This window comes from Schistocerca cancellata, chromosome 2 (assembly GCF_023864275.1).
Source record: "Schistocerca cancellata isolate TAMUIC-IGC-003103 chromosome 2, iqSchCanc2.1, whole genome shotgun sequence".
NCBI lineage: Eukaryota > Metazoa > Arthropoda > Insecta > Orthoptera > Acrididae > Schistocerca > Schistocerca cancellata.
The window spans coordinates 1,048,995,236-1,049,013,893 of NC_064627.1; the positions used below are offsets into that span (position 1 = coordinate 1,048,995,236).

The 18,658-nt window shown below is 40.7% G+C and overlaps 1 protein-coding gene across 1 annotated transcript in view; it reads right to left on the reverse strand.

The window, feature by feature from the left end:
• The window catches only part of LOC126149349 (esterase E4-like), a 97,516-nt gene that overhangs the window by 24,649 nt on the left and 54,209 nt on the right, over positions 1-18,658 (reverse strand). Inside the window, exons 3-4 of the mRNA XM_049915809.1 lie at positions 18,142-18,304; positions 13,060-13,245 (exon numbers count right to left, since the gene is read on the reverse strand). Coding sequence (XP_049771766.1) covers positions 13,060-13,245; positions 18,142-18,304 — 349 coding nt within the window. The remainder of the gene's footprint in view (positions 1-13,059; positions 13,246-18,141; positions 18,305-18,658) is intronic.

Here is an 18,658-nt window from a genome sequence, read left to right on the forward strand (position 1 = left end):
ACAGCTAATCAAAGTTCTTCACAAGCTGACAAACTGTGGAGATATTGTCCAGACAATAATATAACATTTTGCTTGAATTACCACCACTGAAACCTAGAATGGAGCCTTTCAGAACAGCACAAATATCTGTTTGATTGCAAATTGAGTCTTCAGTTCCACCAGTCACGTAATTTTCAAATCCACCTTCTCCATGTGAAAACTGGATTCAGCACTGTCTATGGCACATTTCACAATGCAATCATGCCAGAAATCGTTAATGTATGTTGTGGTGCTCTGCAAGGATGTTAACTAATCCCATCATATTTTTAATTCATCTGTACACTGTAGTGACAGTCATAGGACACCTCCTAATATTGTGTTGGACCTCCTTTTGCCTGGCACAGAACAACAGCTCGATGTGGCATGGACTCAACAAGTCGTTGGAAGTCCCCTGCAGGAATATTGAGCCATGCTGCCTCTATAGCCGTCTATAATTGTGAAAGTACTGCTGTAGCAGAATTTGTGCATGAACTGACCTCTTGATTATGTCACATAAATGTCTGACGGGTAGCAAAATAATTTGATCAAACTGTCAACAATGTTTTTCAAATCAATCATGACCAATTGTGGGCTGGTGATAAAGCACACTGTTATCCATAACAATTCTGTTGTCATTTGGGAACATGAAGTCTATGAATGGCTACAAATGGTCACCAAGTAGCCAAACATAACCATTTCCACTCAACGATCAATTCAGCTGGACCAGAGGATCCAGTCCATTCTACATAAACATAGCCCATACCATTATGGAAACACCACCAAATTGTACAGTGCCTTGTTGACAACCTGGGTCCATGATTTTGTGGGATCTGCACCACACACAATCCCTAACATTAGCTCTTACCAACTGAAATTGGGACTCATCTGACTAGGCCAGTTTTACAATTGTCTAGGGTCCAACTGATGTGGTCACGAGCCAAGAGCCATTAATGACAAATTTCACTGCACTGTCCTAACAAAGACAGTTGTTGAACATCCCAGATTGATTTTTGCATTATTTCATGTAGTGTTTGTTTGGCTGTAAGCACTGACAACTCTATGCAAACACTGCTGCTCATGGATATTAAGTGAAGGCCGTTGGCCACTGTGTTGTCCATGATGACAGGAAGTACCTCAAATTTGGTATTCTCAGCACAGTCTTGACACTGTCGTTGTCAGAATATAATATTGAATTCCCTAATGATTTCTAAACTGGAATGTCTCATATACCTCCAACTACTATTCTGGGTTCAAAGTCTGTCAGTTCCCTTTATGTCTGTCAATTCCTGTCATGTGGCCATAATCACGCCAGAAACATTTTCACATGAATCATCTGACTTCAAATGACAGCTCCACCAATGCACTGCCCTCTTATACCTCATGTACTTGATACTACTGCTATCAAACAAAGGAAAATCCAGGATGGAATGTACCAATATTATAAAAAGGAAAGTTGATACTCATCACATAGTGGAGATACTGAGTCACAGATAGGCACAACAAAAAGACTCTCACAATTAAAGCTTTCAGCAATTAAGGCCTTCGTCAACACACACACACACACACACACACACACACACACACACACACACACACACACACACACAACTCGCACACACGACTGCAGTCTCAGGCAACTGAAACCACACTGTGAGCAGCAGCACCAGTGCTCGATGGGAGTGGCGACTGGGTGGGGGTATGGAGGAGGCTGGGGTAGGGTGGTAGAGGTACAGTATGGTGTAGGTGGCAGACAGTGAAGTGCTGCCGGTTAGACGGAGGGCAGGTGAGAGATGGTGATTGGGGGGTGGGGGGGTGGGGGGAGAGATAGTGGAAATGGAGAGAAATAAAATAAAATGACTGTGTGCGATGCTGGAATGATGGCTGTTTAGTGCTGGCATGCAAACAGGAAACAAGTTTTATGGGTGAAGACAGTGACTAACAAAGGTCGAGGCCAGGAGGGTTATGGGAATGTAGGATGTATTGCAGGGAAATTTCCCACCTGCGCAGTTCAGAAAAGCTGGTGTTGATGGGAAGGATCCATACAGCACAGGCAGTGAAGCAGAGACTGAAATGAAAGATATCATATTTGGCAGCATGTTCAGCAACAGGGTGGTCCATTTATTTCTTGGCCACAGTGTGTTGATGGCCATTCATGCGGACAGACAGCTTGTTGGTTGCCATGCCTACATATAATGCAGCACAGTGGTTGCAGCTTAGCTTGCAGATCACATAACTGGTTTCACAGGTGGCTCTGCATTTGATGGGATAGATGATGTTAGTAACTGAAGTAGGTGGAGGTGGGAGGATGTGTGGGACAGGTCTTGGATCTAGGTCTATTACATGGGTATGAGCCTTGAGGTAAAGGTTTGGGAGCAGGGGTTGTGTAAAGATGGAAGAGTATATCGTGTAGGTTTGGTGGACGGTGGAATACCATTGTGGGAAGGGTGGGAAGGATAGTGGGCAGGACATCTCTCATTTCAGGGCGTGATGAGAGGTAATCAATCCTGGGTGGTACTGAGTTACGAGGGAATGCTCCTCTGTGGCCGGACAGTGGGACTTTGGGAGGTGGTGGGAAACTGGAAGAATAAGGCATAGGAGATATGTTATTGTACAAGAATGAGAGGATAATTACAGTCAATGAGGGTTGCAGTGAGACCCTCAGTATATTTCGAGAGGGACTGCTCATCATTGCAGATGTGATGACCATGGTTAGCTAGCCTGTACAGAGGGACTTCTTGGTATGGAACGAGTGGCAGCTGTCAAAGTGGAGGTATTGTTGGTGGTTAGCAGGTTTGATTTGGACAGAGGTACTGATGTAGCCATCTTTGAGGTGGAGGCCAACATCTAGGATGGTAGTTTATTGGGTTGAGTAGGACCAGCTGAAGCAAATGGGGGAGAAGATGTTGAGGTCCTGGAGGAATGTGGATAGGGTGTCCTCACACTTCCATCCAAAAAGCAAAGATGTCATCAATGAATCTGAACCAGGTAAGGGGTTTAGGATTCTGGGTTTTTAGGAAGGATTCCTTGAGATGAGCCATGAATAGGCTGGCATAGGATGATGGCATGTGGGTGCTCATAGCCGTACTCTTGATCTGTTTGTAGGTAATGCCTTCGAAGGAGAAGTAGTCGTGGGTGAGGATATAGTTGGTCATGGTGACTAGGGAGGGGGTTGTTGGTTTGGAATCTGTCAGGCATTGACAAAGGTAGTGTTCAATAGCTGTAAGACCATGGGCACTAGGAATTTTAGTGTATGGGGAGGTGGCATCAATAATGACCAGGGCACCATGTGCTAAAACGACAAGAACTGTGGAGAGTTGGTGGAGGAGATGGTTGGTATCTTTTATATGGGAGGGTAGGTTCCGGGTAATAGGTTGAAGGTGTTGGTCTACAAAAGCAGAGATCCTCTCAGTGGGGGCACAGTAACTGGCCACAATGGGGGGTCTTGGGTGGATAGGTTTATGGACTTAAGGAAGAATGTAGAAGGTAGGAGTGCAGACAGCGGTTGGGGTGAGTAGAGAGTTGGACTCTGGCGAGAGTTTCTGGGATGGGCCTAAAGATTGAGTAACGACTGTGGGATCCTGCTGGATTTCTGGAATAGGATTACTGTGGCGAGGTTTGTAGGTGGAAGTAACTGACAGCTGGTAGAGACCTTCTGCCAGGTAATCCTTGCAGTTCAAAACAACAGTAGTGGAGCCTTTGTCTGCAGGTGGGATTATAAGATCAGGATCAGTTTTTGATGGCTGACTGCGGCTCTTTCTGTGGATGTAAGGTTAGTTTGCACGTTTGGGAATTTGGGAATGATGGTGAGGCAAGGTTCGAGGTTAAGAAATTCTGGAATGATAACGGGGTGATTTGGGGGCAGTGGGGGTGGATCACAGTTGGATGAAGGAGTGAACTGAGTTAGGCAAGGTTCAAAATTGGTCTTTGGTTGAGTCTGATTGGTAGGGTTGTTGGCAGAAAAGTGTTTCCACTGCAGGGACCAGGAGAAGGAGATAATTCTGTTAACAAGTTCTGCATGGTTGAATTTGGAGTGGGGCAAAAGGTGAGGCATTTGTGGGACTAAGGCTTTGGAGGATAGGTTCATGACTGTTTTGTGGGTCTGTTTAGGTTCTGGGTTCTCATGGTGTGGTGAGAAAGAGTCTTGGATGGGTGGGGTAAGGTGTAGTAGGTCTGCTAGACAGGGTTTTGTCAGCTATGAGGGGATGTGAGGGGAGATTTGGAGGTTGTTGTAGAGGCGGTGGACAGTGGTACTCCAAGGCAGGAGTAGGAAATGAGCAGGATGGAGAGCTTTTTGAGGTGGTGTTGTGTATGTTGCTCAAGTTCCTGTGGGACAAGTGTTTCAATGTGTGCTGTGAGTTCCAGGAATTTGGGACTGCAAAGCAGGAGAATTCTGTGGATAGAGAGAAGGTACTGCAAGGAGGTTTGGGCTTGGTTGATATGGTTTTGCAGGATTATGTTGGTGAGTGCTAAGAACTGGTGGAATCTGAACAGGTGGAGGTCATTCTGGAAGGGGGATGGCAGTCAGAGATGGGTAATTTGATGGTAAGGCCATTAGGGAGGATTTCATGAGCCAAGCGACAGTGCATGAACAGTATGCAGGACTGGGATCTGGCGAGGGATAAGGAAACTTTTCTGTATTGACGCAGATGGAAGGAGAAAGCATTCATGGTGATGGAAAAAATGTGAAAAATTACGTAAATAATGTAGAATTATGTGCGAAAAATTTCGCAAAAATACCCTCAAGTGAAAATTCACGAAAAGGCTGAAATGGATGCAAAAGGGGGAACAAGATGAAATCTGAGATAGTCAACGATAGCAAAAGGTGAAAACTCACTAAAATTGGTGATAGATCACAAGGATCAAAGTAAAGAATAAATAATATGAATGTATGTTTTACTGTGGCTAGCAGGTCTGGGGGTGGATAAGTGTGAAGAAGGAGGACGGCAGATGTGACTGGATAGTGGAATTAGTGGGTGCGAACTGGAATAGAGTGGAAAGTGTGGGAGGTGGGGAGGAGTTCATAGGATGAGAAACAAGATCGTCCGGCACCGGAAGGGTGGAGGAATTAACATGCAAAAATGCGGAAAATGACACAGGGAGAGTGATCAGTTTGAAAGTATAGGATTAATTATATCAGCTGGAGTAATGTGGGACATAACATGCTGCAGCAACAATCAGCGTGGTCTTGTAGCCATCTGTTGTACGCAGCCAAGACGGTTGATACAGTGTGGCTCATAAGTTGAGTGTGCAGTGCAGTTTGTAAAGCGATAAGAGAAGCACAGAAAAGAGGAGAAAGAAGGATGGACATTGAATATAGTGATCATCATCATCATCATCATCATCATCATCATTTAAGACTGATTATGCCTTTCAGCATTCAGTCTGGAGCATAGTCCCCTTTATAAAATTCCTCCATGATCCCCAATTCTGTTCTAACATTGGTGCCTCTTCTGATGTTAAGCCTATTACTTCAAAATCATTCTTAACCGAATCCAGGTACCTTCTCCTTGGTCTGCCACGACTCCTCCTACCCTCTACTGCTGAACCCATGAGTCTCTTGGGTAACCTTGCTTCTCCCATGCGTGTAACATGACCCCACCATCTAAGCCTGTTCGCCCTGACTGCTACATCTATAGAGTTCACTCCCAGTTTTTCTTTGATTTCCTCATTGTGGACACCCTCATGCCATTGTTCCCATCTACTAGTACCTGCAATCATCCTAGCTACTTTCATATCCGTTACCTCAACCTTATTGATAAGGTACCCTGAATCCACCCAGCTTTCACTCCCATAGAATAAAGTTGGTCGAAAGATTGAACGGTACACAGATAACTTAGTCTTGGTACTGACTTCCTTCTTGCAGAAGAGAGTAGATCGTAGCTGAGCACTCACTGCATTAGCTTTGCTACATCTCACTTCCAGTTCTTTCACTATGTTGCCATTCTGTGAGAATATGCATTCTAAGTACTTGAAACTGTCCACCTGTTCTAACTTTGTTCCTCCTATTTGGCACTCAATCCGTTTATATCTCTTTCCCACTGACATTACTTTCGTTTTGTAGATGCTAATCTTCATACCATAGTCCTTACATTTCTGGTCTAGCTCTGAAATATTACTTTGCAAACTTTCAATTGAATCTACCATCACAACTAAGTCATCCACATATGCAAGACTGTTTATTTTGTGTTCACACATCTTAATCTTACCCAGCCAGTCTATTGTTTTCAACATATGATCCATATATAATATGAACAACAGTGAAGACAGGTTGCAGCCTTGTCTTACCCCTGAAACTACTCTGAACCATGAACTCAATTTACCGTCAACTCTAACTGCTGCCTGACTATCCATGTAAAGACCTTTAATTGCTTGCTAAAGTTTGTCTCCTATTCCATAATCTCGTAGAACAGACAATAACTTCCTCCTAGGAACCCGGTCATATGCCTTTTCTAGATCTATAAAGCATAAATACAATTCCCTGTTCCATTCATAACACTTCTCCATTATTTGCCGTAAGCTAAAGATCTGGTCCTGACAACCTGTAAGAAGCCTAAACCCACACTGATTTTCATCCAATTGGTCCTCAACTAGTACTCGCACTTTCCTTTCAACAATACCTGAGAAGATTTTACCCACAACGCTGATTAAAGAGATACCTCTGTAGTTGTTACAATCTTTTCTGTTTCCATGTTTAAAGATTGGTGTGATTACTGCTTTTGTCCAGTCTGATGGAACCTGTCCCAACTCCCAGGCCATTTCAATTATCCTATGTAGCCATTTAAGACCTGACATTCCACTGTATTTGATGAGTTCCGACTTAATTTCATCCACCCCAGCCGCTTTATTGCACTGCAGTCTATTGACCATTTTCACCACTTCCTCAAATGTGATCCTATTTCCATCCTCATTCCTATCCCATTGTACATCGAAATCTGAAACATTACTGATCGTATTTTCACCTACATTGAGCAATTCTTCAAAATATTCCCTCCATTTGCCCAAGGAATCCACAGGATTCACAAGCAGTTTTCCTGACCTGTCCAAAATATGTGTCATTTCCTTCTTACCTCCCTTTCAAAGACTGCTAATTACACTCCAGAATGGTTTTCCAGCAGCTTGACCCAAAGTCTCCAACCTGTTTCCAAAGCCTTCCCAAGATTTCTTCTTGGATGTTGCAATTATCTGTTTGGCTTTGTTTCTTTCTTCAACATAACTTTCTCTGTCTACCTGAGTTCTGGTATGTAGCCATTTTTGATACACCTTCTTTTTCCTTTTACAGGCTGCCTTGACTGTGTCATTTCACCAAGCTGTTTGCTTCATCCTACCTTTACACACTACTGTTCCAAGACATTCTTTAGCCACTTCTAGTACTGTGTCCCTGTACCTTGTCCATTCCTTGTCCAATGACTGTATTTGACTACATTCAACTAACTGGTACCTTTCTGAGATTGCTGTTATGTACTTGTGCCTGATTTCCTTATCCTGAAGTTTCTCCACTCTTATCCTCCTACATATGGACCTGACCTCCTGCACTTTCGGCCTCACAATACCAATTTCGCTGCAGATTAAATAATGATCAGTGTCATCAAAGAATCCCCTGAATACATGTGTGTCCCTCACAGCCTTCCTGAATTCCTGATCTGTTATTATATAGTCAATGACAGATCTGGTTCCCCTGCCTTCCCAAGTATACCGGTGAATGTTCTTATGTTTAAAAAAGGAGTTTGTGATTACTAAGCCCATACTGGCACAGAAATCCAAGAGTTGTTTCCTGTTCCTGTTGGCCTCCATATCCTCTCCAAATTTACCCATAACCTTTTCATACCCTTCTGTTCGATTTTTAATCCTGGCATTAAAATCACCCATGAGCAGCACACTGTCCATGTCCTTTACTCTAACAACTACATCTCTGAGTGCATCATAAAAACTATCCATCTTATCTTGATCTGTCCCTTCACAATGGGTGATGCAAAATAAAATAGTAACAGAGGAAAACAGTACTGGGTTAGGATCGAAGAAAAGCCATCGGGCAAAAATCAAAAGTGAAAAATTCACAATGGAATGTAATAAAATTACAAAAAGGAAAGTTGCTACTCACCATATAGTGGAGATGCTGAGTTGCAGATAGGCACAACAGAAAGACTCTCACAACACCACCTCTTCAACAACCCCCAAACTTACCCCATGTTTCCTCATAGCTGACAAACCCTGTCATACATACCTACTATACTTACCCCACCCACCAAAACTCCCTCCCACCACCACACAGGACCCAGAACCTAAACATACCAGCAAAACAGTCATGAACCTATCCCACAGAAATATCAGCCTTTTCCAAAGGCCCCACCTTTTGCCCCACTCCCAAATACAGTCATGCTGGATTTGTTAAAGACCTTCTCTCCTTCTCACGGTCATTATTGTGGAAACACTTTTCTGCCACCAACCCTACCAATCAGACTCAACCAAAGACCAATATTGAACCTTGCCTAACTCGGTTCACTGGTTCATCCAACAATGATTCACCCCAATGGTCCCCCAAATCAACCCCTGTTATCTTTCCAGAATTTCTTAACCTTGAACCTTGTCTCATCATCGTTTCCCAAATCCCTCAACATACAAACTAACCTTACATACGCAGAAAGAACTCAAGGTCCACCATCTAAAAACTGATCCTGACCTTATAATCCTATCTGCGGGCAAAGGCCCCACCACTGTTGTTTTGAACCACAAGGATTACCTGGTGGAAGGACTCTGGCAGCTGTCAGATACTTCCACCTACAAACCTTGCCACATAACCCCATTCCAGAAATCCAGCAGGATCTCTAGTCATTACTCAAGTCTTTAGACCCATCCCAGAACCTCTCACCAGAGTCCATCTCTCTACTCATCCCTACTACTGCCCACATTCCTACCTTGTACATGCTTCCTAAAGTCCTTAAACCTAACCACCCAGGATGCTCCATTGTGACCAGTTACTGTGCTCCCACTGTGAAAATCTCTGCGTTCATAGACCAACACCTTCAACCTATTACTGGAACTTACCCTCCTATAAAAAAGATACCAACCATTTCCTCCAACGATTCTCCACAGTTACTGTCCTTTCAACACATGTTGCCCTGCTCGTCACTATTGATGCCACATCCCTGTACACTAACATCCCTAATCCCCATGGCCTTACAGCTACTGAACGCTACCTTTCTCAATGACTGACAGATTCCAAACCAACAACTCCTCCCTAGTCACCATGTTCAACTATATCCTTGCCCAAAATTACATCTCCTCCAAAGGCATTACCTACAAACAAATCTGGGTTACAGGTGTGAGCCCAACCTATTCATGGGACATCTAAAGGAATCCTTCCTAAAAACCCAGAATCATACACCCCTCACCTGGTTCAGATTCATTGATGACATCTTTGCTATGTGGATGGAAGGGGAGAACACCCTGTCTCAATTCCTCCAGGACCTCAAAAACTCCCCCCCCCCCCGCCCCCTCCCCCATTTCCTTCACCTAGTCCTATTCAACCCAACAAGCCACCTTCCTAGATGTTAGCCTCCACCTCAAAGATGGCTACATCAGTACCTCCATCCATATCAAACCGACTAACCACCAGCCATCCAAGGTCATTGCATCTGCAGTGACGAGCAGCCTCTCTCGAAATATACTGAGGGTCTTACTGAAGCCTTCACTGACTGTAATTATCCCCCCATCCTTGTACAAAAACAAATCTCTTGTGCCTTATTCTTCCAGTTTCCCACCACCTCTCAAAGTCCCACTGTCCAGCCAAAGAGGAGCATTCCCTCGTAACTCAGTACCACCCAGGACTGGAGCAAATGTATTACATTCTCACCAGGGTTTTGATTACCTCTCATCATGCCCTGAAATGAGAGATGGCCTCCCCACTATCCTTCCCACCCCTCCCACAGGGTATTCCGTCATCCACCTAACCTACACAATATACTCCTCCATCCTTACACAACCCCTGCTCCCAAACCTTTACCTCAAGGCTTATACCCACATAATAGACCTAGATCCAAGACCTGTACCACACATCCTCCCACCACCATCTACTCCAGTTCAGTCGCTAACATCACCTATCTCATCAAATTCAGAGCTACCTGTGAAACCAGTCATGTGATCTGCAAGCTAAGCTGCAACTACTGTGCTGCACTATATGTAGGCATGGCAACCAACAAGCTGTCTGTCCGCATGAATGGCCATTAACACACTGCGGCCAAGAAACAAATGGACCACCCTGTTGCTGAACATGCTGCCAAATATGATATCTTTCTTTCCAGTGACTGCTTCACAGCCTGTGCCATATGGATCTCTCCCACCAACACCAGCTTTTCTGAACTGTGCAGGTGGAAATTTCTCTGCAATACATCCTACGTTCCCATAACCCTCCTGTACTCAGCCTTTGTTAGTCACTGTCTTCACCCATCCAGCTCCTTCTCTGTTCACATTCCAGCACTACACAGCCATCATTCCAGCTTCACACCCAGTCTTTTTATTTTATTTATTTCTTTTTCTGCTACTCCCCCCCCCCCCCCATCTCTCTCCTGTCCTCCGTCCAATCTGCATCACTACACGCACTACACTGTCCGCCACCTCCACCATAATATCCCTCCCCCTCCCTGCCCCACCTCCTCCGTACCCCCACCCAGTCACTACTCCCATCATGCACTGGAGCAATTGCTCACAGTGTGGTTTCAGTTGCCTGAGACTGCAGTCATGAGTGCGAGTTGCATTTGCATGAGTGTATATCTTCTATTGTTGACAAAGGGCTTAATGGCCGAAAGCTTTAATTGTGATAGTCTTTTTGTTGTGCCTATCTGTGACTCTGTATCTCCACTATATGGTGAGTAGCAACTTCCCTTTTCATAATACTGATACTGCTGCTATCTGTTTATGGGCATGTTGCTACCCCATGACTTTTGTCACCTCGTTATATTACATACCTTGATAGCCCAAGTTTCTGATTCTAAGCTGATACACACAATAATTGTCAAGTTTCCTGAAAATAGTGAGTATCTTGAAGTTTCTTAGTTGCAAGTGATGGAGCACACACAAAATGCATTTGCTTGAGATTGTTGAATCTCTTTGTAATCATGTGATATCTGTTTCTCTGTCCACAAAAGCCAGAGCATTGGAAGTTTAAAGAAATGACTGAGTGGATGCAGTGGACAAAGGGCCTGAAAAGGATGTACTCAGGGACAATGTGATATCCCCTGAGTATTCACTGCACTGCTAAAGCAAACGATCATGCATGAGTGTGACTTCAGCTGCCAGAGACTGCAGCCATGTATGTGCGAGTTCCTTTTGTGTCTGCATTTGCGTGTGTGCATGTGTGTGTGTGTGTGTGTGTGTGTGTGTGTGTGTGTGTGTGTGTGTGTGTGTGTGAGGCCTTGTTAACTGGACACTTACTTGTGACAGGCTTTTTGTTGTGCCTATCTGCGACTCAGCACCTCTGCCATATGGTGAGTAGCAACATTCCTTTTCATAATATTGATCATGCATTAATTACACAATGGGAAGTCCAGAATGAAATAACAACATTATGGAAAGGATAGAATGCTATTAACCACTTAGATAAAGCATTGAGTCACAGACATGCACAAACAAAAAGAATACTAAAAAGGAAAAAGAATACTAAAAATACTTAAGGGTCATGTATTAGTAGGATGATTAGTGGTTACATGTCATGTATTACAAACTGTGTTTGGTGAAGCCAATGACCCTGTAGTATTAACTTTTTCTGAGTTACTCATGCAGAAGTAAGTATTTTTACAACTACTCTTGAATGGGGCACCATCTTTTGTCATATGAATTCCCAAAAAAAGTGATGTATGTAGTTTACTGAAATCAGCACACCATAATCTAACAGAGAATATAAATGTCTAGTTAAATGATGAGAAAGCTGTCCACAGCTGCTGTGAATATCAACTGAAATGCACACCTGTGACCACACACTTTATTTGTTTGTACATTATACATTTTGGAGAACTATACTTCTATCATATAGATTTACTTAAAATTAACACAACACACATGCTGAGTTTTGTGTGTACAGTTTGGTGGTCACAGGCTGCTTTTCAGAACTGTATTCCTTATAGTGTCATATTTTTAGTCTTTTTCTAAATAAGTAGGAGTATGAACAATGCAACTAGTTACAGATATTTGTGCACTTCAATTGCTGTATACAAAGATAGGAATATTTGGTCCGTTTCGTGACATGGTTCTATACAAATGTGTGTAAAATATTTTTAATCTTTGAAAAATTTTGTACTTTGTATCTCCTCTTGTTAACACTGTAATTTATTTTATCATTAATTTCTAATATTTTATTGCTTAATTTACATGTCGTAGGCCTACATTTTTATTAATATATAAATGAATATTACATACCTTTGCTGTCATATGCATGAAAAGCTCCAACATCACTAAAAATAAGTAGCTGAAGTTGTAAATCATTATGGTTACTTAAAGAATTTGTTTGGTATCAATATTGTTCTCATAATTGACATTTTTATTGATTCTCTTTTTGGTATCACCTTAGCAATCACTATGCTGTTATCTGGCTCAACAACTTCCTAGCTTAGTGTAAGCTTTTCTTTTGTCCTCTGTGGCTGTTTATCTTCTGTGTTGAGATTATTAGCTACTTTCAGCTGTAATTATTTTCATCTTTCTTACAGAGCTGCTACTATTTACATTGGTATGCAGATAACATATCTGCTTCTACTATGTTTAAAGAAATAACTAATCAATTATCAAAAAGGTACTATTGTAGGAAGAAAAACGTGCAGCTGGAAAAGGAATGCAGTTTGTATGCTAATGAAAATGGAGGATACCGGAGAAGACAAGAGATTAGTAAAGTAAATGATTAGTATTAGTAATATAACGAACAGAGAGCATGGAGTAGCAAACATTACTACACTCCTTACAGTCTGTAATATTACAGGAGAATGCTCTTGTGTTTGGGATCTATAAGGTACAACTTAAATGGATGATAATTTTCATTCTAGTATATAACATACAAACCTTTTGTCATGGGTGATAACATATGCAGAAATACACTAGCTCCTCCAACACTGTAGCCTCCAATTGTTACACTTGAAGGATTTCCACCGAATGTATGAATATTTTTATTTATCCAGCGCAATACTGCTACTTGATCCTTCATTGCATAGTTCCCCTCCAAAACACCATCACCAGTGCTTATAAGACCTGCAAAAATATGAATGAAATGCAAGAAAAATTAATGAAAACACATAACATTAATATCAAAATATAAAATTAATATGAATTTTAAAATTAATGTTATCTGTACCTGAAAAAGAAGAGCTGTTTCTATTAGACACACAGATTTAAAATAACAAAGGCTGAATTTTTTATGTTTGGTTTTTTTGAGTGTTCTTTCACTATGAAAAAGGAGCTGATTGGAAATAGGAAAAGATAAAACTCTTATATTCTGGAAGGAGGGAAAAATAGCTCAAAATCCTGAAAACCAAAGATCAGAACTACATTTTATTGTTTAGCTGTTCAGTGTTATGACATTACAAGCTATAAACTTTGTGATTGGAAAGGGTGGGTTTTCGAGGGAGAAATGAAGGGGCTGCTCAGATACCTGTATGCAGGATGTGACAATGTGTGTGTGAGAGTTGCTGAGAGAGGTGCATGTGCTGGATGAGTTGTGAATTGACCACATATGTTCACAAAACTTTCAGCATCGTCAGAGGAAGGTGTTCCTTGAACTTCTACATGCAGTTTATTATTGTACAACTGTTGCGTGAGTATTGAGCACTTAGGCTGATCTATCAGTCACCAACTAATTTTATGTGCAGAATAAATGGTGGGTTTTAACTTAAAAATTTTGTATCAGCCTATGTTATTTGACAGATGTCCTGAATTACAACTGTTTCATCTTTATTGTATTATTGATTGTTGATAAAATTGTCAGACTTTATACGAGGATATATGCTAAAACCTGTAATGTAATAGATCAAGATGTACTACTAAAGAATGCAATACACAACTTTAGTAATCTTATAAACTGTTTACTGTGTACACAAATGAGTACCACTACAACTTTTATTTTTCACTAAAGCTGTTCACTAATCACAATGTTATTTGCATGCATAATCAACCTAACGTTTACTTAATTATGTAAAACATACGATTTTTTCCATAAATACTGTTACATTCCTAGTATTTTCCTAGGTCCAAATAGACATAAAAATGTGACATGACTCCATATGGTGTAAAGTTATGATACAAATATTAGTAATAATCTGGTAAAAATAATTACATGTTCCATTAAAATCTGTTAATTTATGATTGTTAGAAACATGTGCATTGTGAAATTGAAGCTGATATTTTGTATATACTTAATTACAACAAGAAAAATGTGTGTTTATATTTTATTAAGTTTGGATTGGTGCATTTCAATAACTCTGAATCAGTCTCTGCAATTAAAATTCAGTTAAAATATGACTGGCAATAACACTCGTAAAGGTTTTTATTGTTAAGAATATACTCTGGTGGCTGCAACCACCAAACCACTGCAGTTGTAGTTGTCATGAGTGCATGAATTTATGTCAGTAATCATATGCCAAAGTTTTGTGAAAATTCAACCAAGGAAGTGCAAACATCTTTAAATGGAGTATGTAATTAGATTCACTGTATACATGTTTGAACCTCATCAAATAATACAACTCAATAAAAATGAATGCTCCACAACACACTAAAACCTCCAACCTAAGAGTTATGTTGGAGTGTAGACAACTCACAAAGTTTTAAAATATGTACTACACTCAATCCATCATGAATTAAAATTACTGCAGCCCTCTCACGGGAATATAATATATACTCAGTTAAAATGTGGTGTATTGAAAACTAAGGGTGTATTCTCTCACCTGGAGTAGAAATCCCTGGTAAGATGACAATGATCTACACAGAGGTGGTTCAATGTCACTCCACCCTGTCTCTGTGACTGTAGCTTAGTTTACACCACTTAAAGCCACTCTTCATCTCAATGTGTTACAACCCTCTGACAAAACAGCAAAGAAACAACTCATAGGACACTGCATATTTTTCTGCATTGTGTCCCTGGTGAGCTGCTATTTCAGCTTCCTCTTATCTCTAAATTCTGACTTGCCCTGTTGGTTTCCAGCAGAATACTGACTAGTCAAGCAGTTGGAAATGGGATCCACAGATATGTGAATAGTTTTATTGACACAAATGTGTCTTTGTTTCCCCTTATCTTAACTGCTCATGGGTCCTTCTCAACATGGCATTTGACTGATCTGCCCTCCCTCATTAACATTCCCCAACCTATCCCTCTCTCCTCCCGAGGAGGAACTAATAGTAACAGAAGATATGATAGTCTCATCACTTTTACATGCATATGTATCTGTTGGCACAACTAAACTTGTTGTCTCCTGAAGATGAGTACTGCACAGTAATTCAACATTACTATGTTTCAAGTAAAGGTCATAATGGAGTAATTTGATCAAATGAGAACAAATGGAATTGAGAAACTATTCTAGAGTTGCTATGCATACTATGAGGGTCACTCCAAAAGAAATGCACACTATTTTTGTAAAAATACAGTTTTCATTCATCATGTGTGAAAGTTTTACAGTGTGTAGGTACAACCTTCCTGCTTATTTTCAAATTTAGTTCAACCTGTTCCCGTGAGTGGCGCCGTCACAGCATGTCTTCAAGATGGCTGTGAGTTGTTTATATTTTCCACCAGTGCTGCGTCATTGTAGATTTCACAGTCCATCTGATCCACCTCCGCATTGCAAATGTTTTGAGTGAGATGCCCAGTCAATGCGCAGCTCTTTTCACATCAATTCTACCAACACTGAGAGTTATTTAGTTCTCAGCATCTTGTAAAATTCCTGGATTCATGTCTCGTCGCTGTGCAGCCTATGGAAAGGATTGCAGAAGACTCCCAAATAAATTCCAAAGCACAGTGCAGTTTTAATACCAATATATTTCCAGGACTCTGGTGTCCGAGCCTGATGAACTGTACTGGTTACATCGCATGTACACAAAGTTGACATCAAACGACACAGAGTTCACGCCACAAAAATCAACAAACGAGTGAGCCTACAATACATTTGCTTGCAACCATAGCCAAAAAATGAGTCCACCCAGAGGCACCTGTGTGACCTCTATTTATACTTTTGTTAACAATTTCATACAATGAAAATTACAATTTTATGTAAAATCACAATTAAAAGTTAAACCAAATATGAGATACACATTGCTAAAAATTTACAATCTCAGTGCTGAACAAGGTGAACCTATTTTCAACTTAGTTATGAGTTAATATAACATTTTCTGACCAATTATGTTACAAGTAACAATAAAATTTCTAAATTTGTTTATAACAAATCAACTAGTGCCTGAATTTTAGTGAGAACATATATCGGATATTCAATTAATGTGCTTTATTTATATGTTCTATGAAATTTGCTGTAGTAATTTTATAATGATAGGTTTACTGGTACATCCTGACCATGTGCTCAATTTCTTTCAATTAGTTACAGTATTAATTTCACATTTATATTGTGTTTCTCACATAAGAACAATGTTAATTGCTTTTGGCACATTCAAAATGCACACAGAGGCTTTTACCCATATGGTATCAGCAAAGCATCATTTTTGAATTATATGTATACTGAAATAGTGGTTATTTTTGTATGTAATTTGGAAACAGGTCACTTTACATTTTGTTCTTTATGTCGAAATGACTGCATTTGAAACAGTTATTTAGTTATTCACATTGGACAATTTGGACTGGTGTTCATCTTTAATGCTCTCTGAGGGGTTCTGATAGGTAGCAATGAGAGACAGTAATATTTCAGCTGCTACATTTGATGTTCATCAGAAGCAATGTGCTGTCATAGAATTCCTGTGCTGTGAAAACGAGACAGTGGGAAACATCCACAAGAGGTTGAAAAAGGCATTGGGAGATGCTGCTGTCGATCACAGTACAGTTAGTCGGTGGGCAAGCATATTACGTGATGAAAGTGGGCACAGCAATATTGAGGATTGTTCTCACAGCAGCAGGCCTTGTACTGCACACACTCCAGACAATGTGCAGAGAGTTAACAAATTGGTGAGTGCTGACAGACACATTACAGTAAACAAATTGTCTTGCTACGTTGGGATAGGGGAAGGAAGTGTTTGCAGAATACTAAAAGTGTTGGCGTTAAAAAAGGTTTATGCCAGGTGGGTTCCCAGTATGTTGACAGTGGCTCACAAAGAAACAAGAAAAACGGTATGCAGGGAACTTTTGGAACAGTACGAGAATGGTGGCGATGAATTTCTTGGAAGAATTGTGACATTTCACCAGAGATGAAGATGCAATCAATGGAGTGGCATGAAAATTCACCCAAGAGAAAAAAATTCAAAATCACACCTTCTGCTGGAAAAGTTATGGCTACGGTGGTTTTTGATTCCGAAGGACTCTTGCTTATGGACATCATGCCAAGTGGAACCACCATAAATTCTGATGCATATGTGATGACACTGAAGAAACTTCAAGCTCGAATGAGTTTTGTTTAACCACATCAGCAAAAGCAGGATGTTTTGCTGTTGCACGACACTGCATGGCCACATGTCAGTCAAAAAACCATGGAAGCGATCACAAAACCCAGATGGGCAACACTGAAACGCCCGCCTTACAGGCCTGACCTGGCTCCATGTGACTATCATCTCTTTGGGAAACTGAAAGACTCTCTTCGTGGAACAAGGTTTGAAGATGATGACTCCCTTGTGCATGCTACCAAACGCTGGCTCCAACAGGTTGGTCCAGAATTTTACCGTGCGCTGGTTCCAAGATGGCAGTTGAGAGGGATGGAAATTATGTGGAGAAATGAAAATATTGTTCCTAAAGGATGTATCTACACACTGTAAAACTTTCAAACATGTAGAATAAAAGATGGATTTAAAAAAAAAAAAATAGTGTGCATTTCTTTTGAAGTGACCCTCATAAAATGTCATGATATAGATCTTATTCTCTACCATATTATTACTCTTTGTTTCTTACCAGAGTTTGTTCATGAACTTATTGTGCTACAGTATGTTTCAGTTATAAAAGAAACTTACCTAAAGCACCAAGTCTATAATTTGCTGTAACTAGCACAATATCCTGATCCATGAAGTATTGTGGTCCGAGGAAACTGCTAATGGCAGTAAACTGATACCATCCACCAGGATGAATAAAGAACAGCACAGGCCTGTTTGGATGTTTGTGCCCTTTTTGAGGCAGCTGAAAAAGAAGTCATTTCGCATATATTTCTAAGTATTTCAATTATCTGAAAATTGAATATGTCAATTTCATGTGCATTGTCATTGTTGTTCCAGCTTTGGAGTATAATCACACTTTTATATTTTGTTTCAAATTAAGAATGATTTGTCTATTCATTTTATATTCATTTATTCATTCATCCTGTTCTGCATATCACAAATGAAGCATAACCTTCTGGTATCTGGAAGAAGTCATTAAACTGAAAGGTAATACAGTGTAAAGAGAAATCTGCTTACTGCTTTGTAGCTGCAGTTATCTGCTACTGCTGGTATGGCAGTTAAAGGAGTGCCATATATCATATGTGCAAACAGTGTA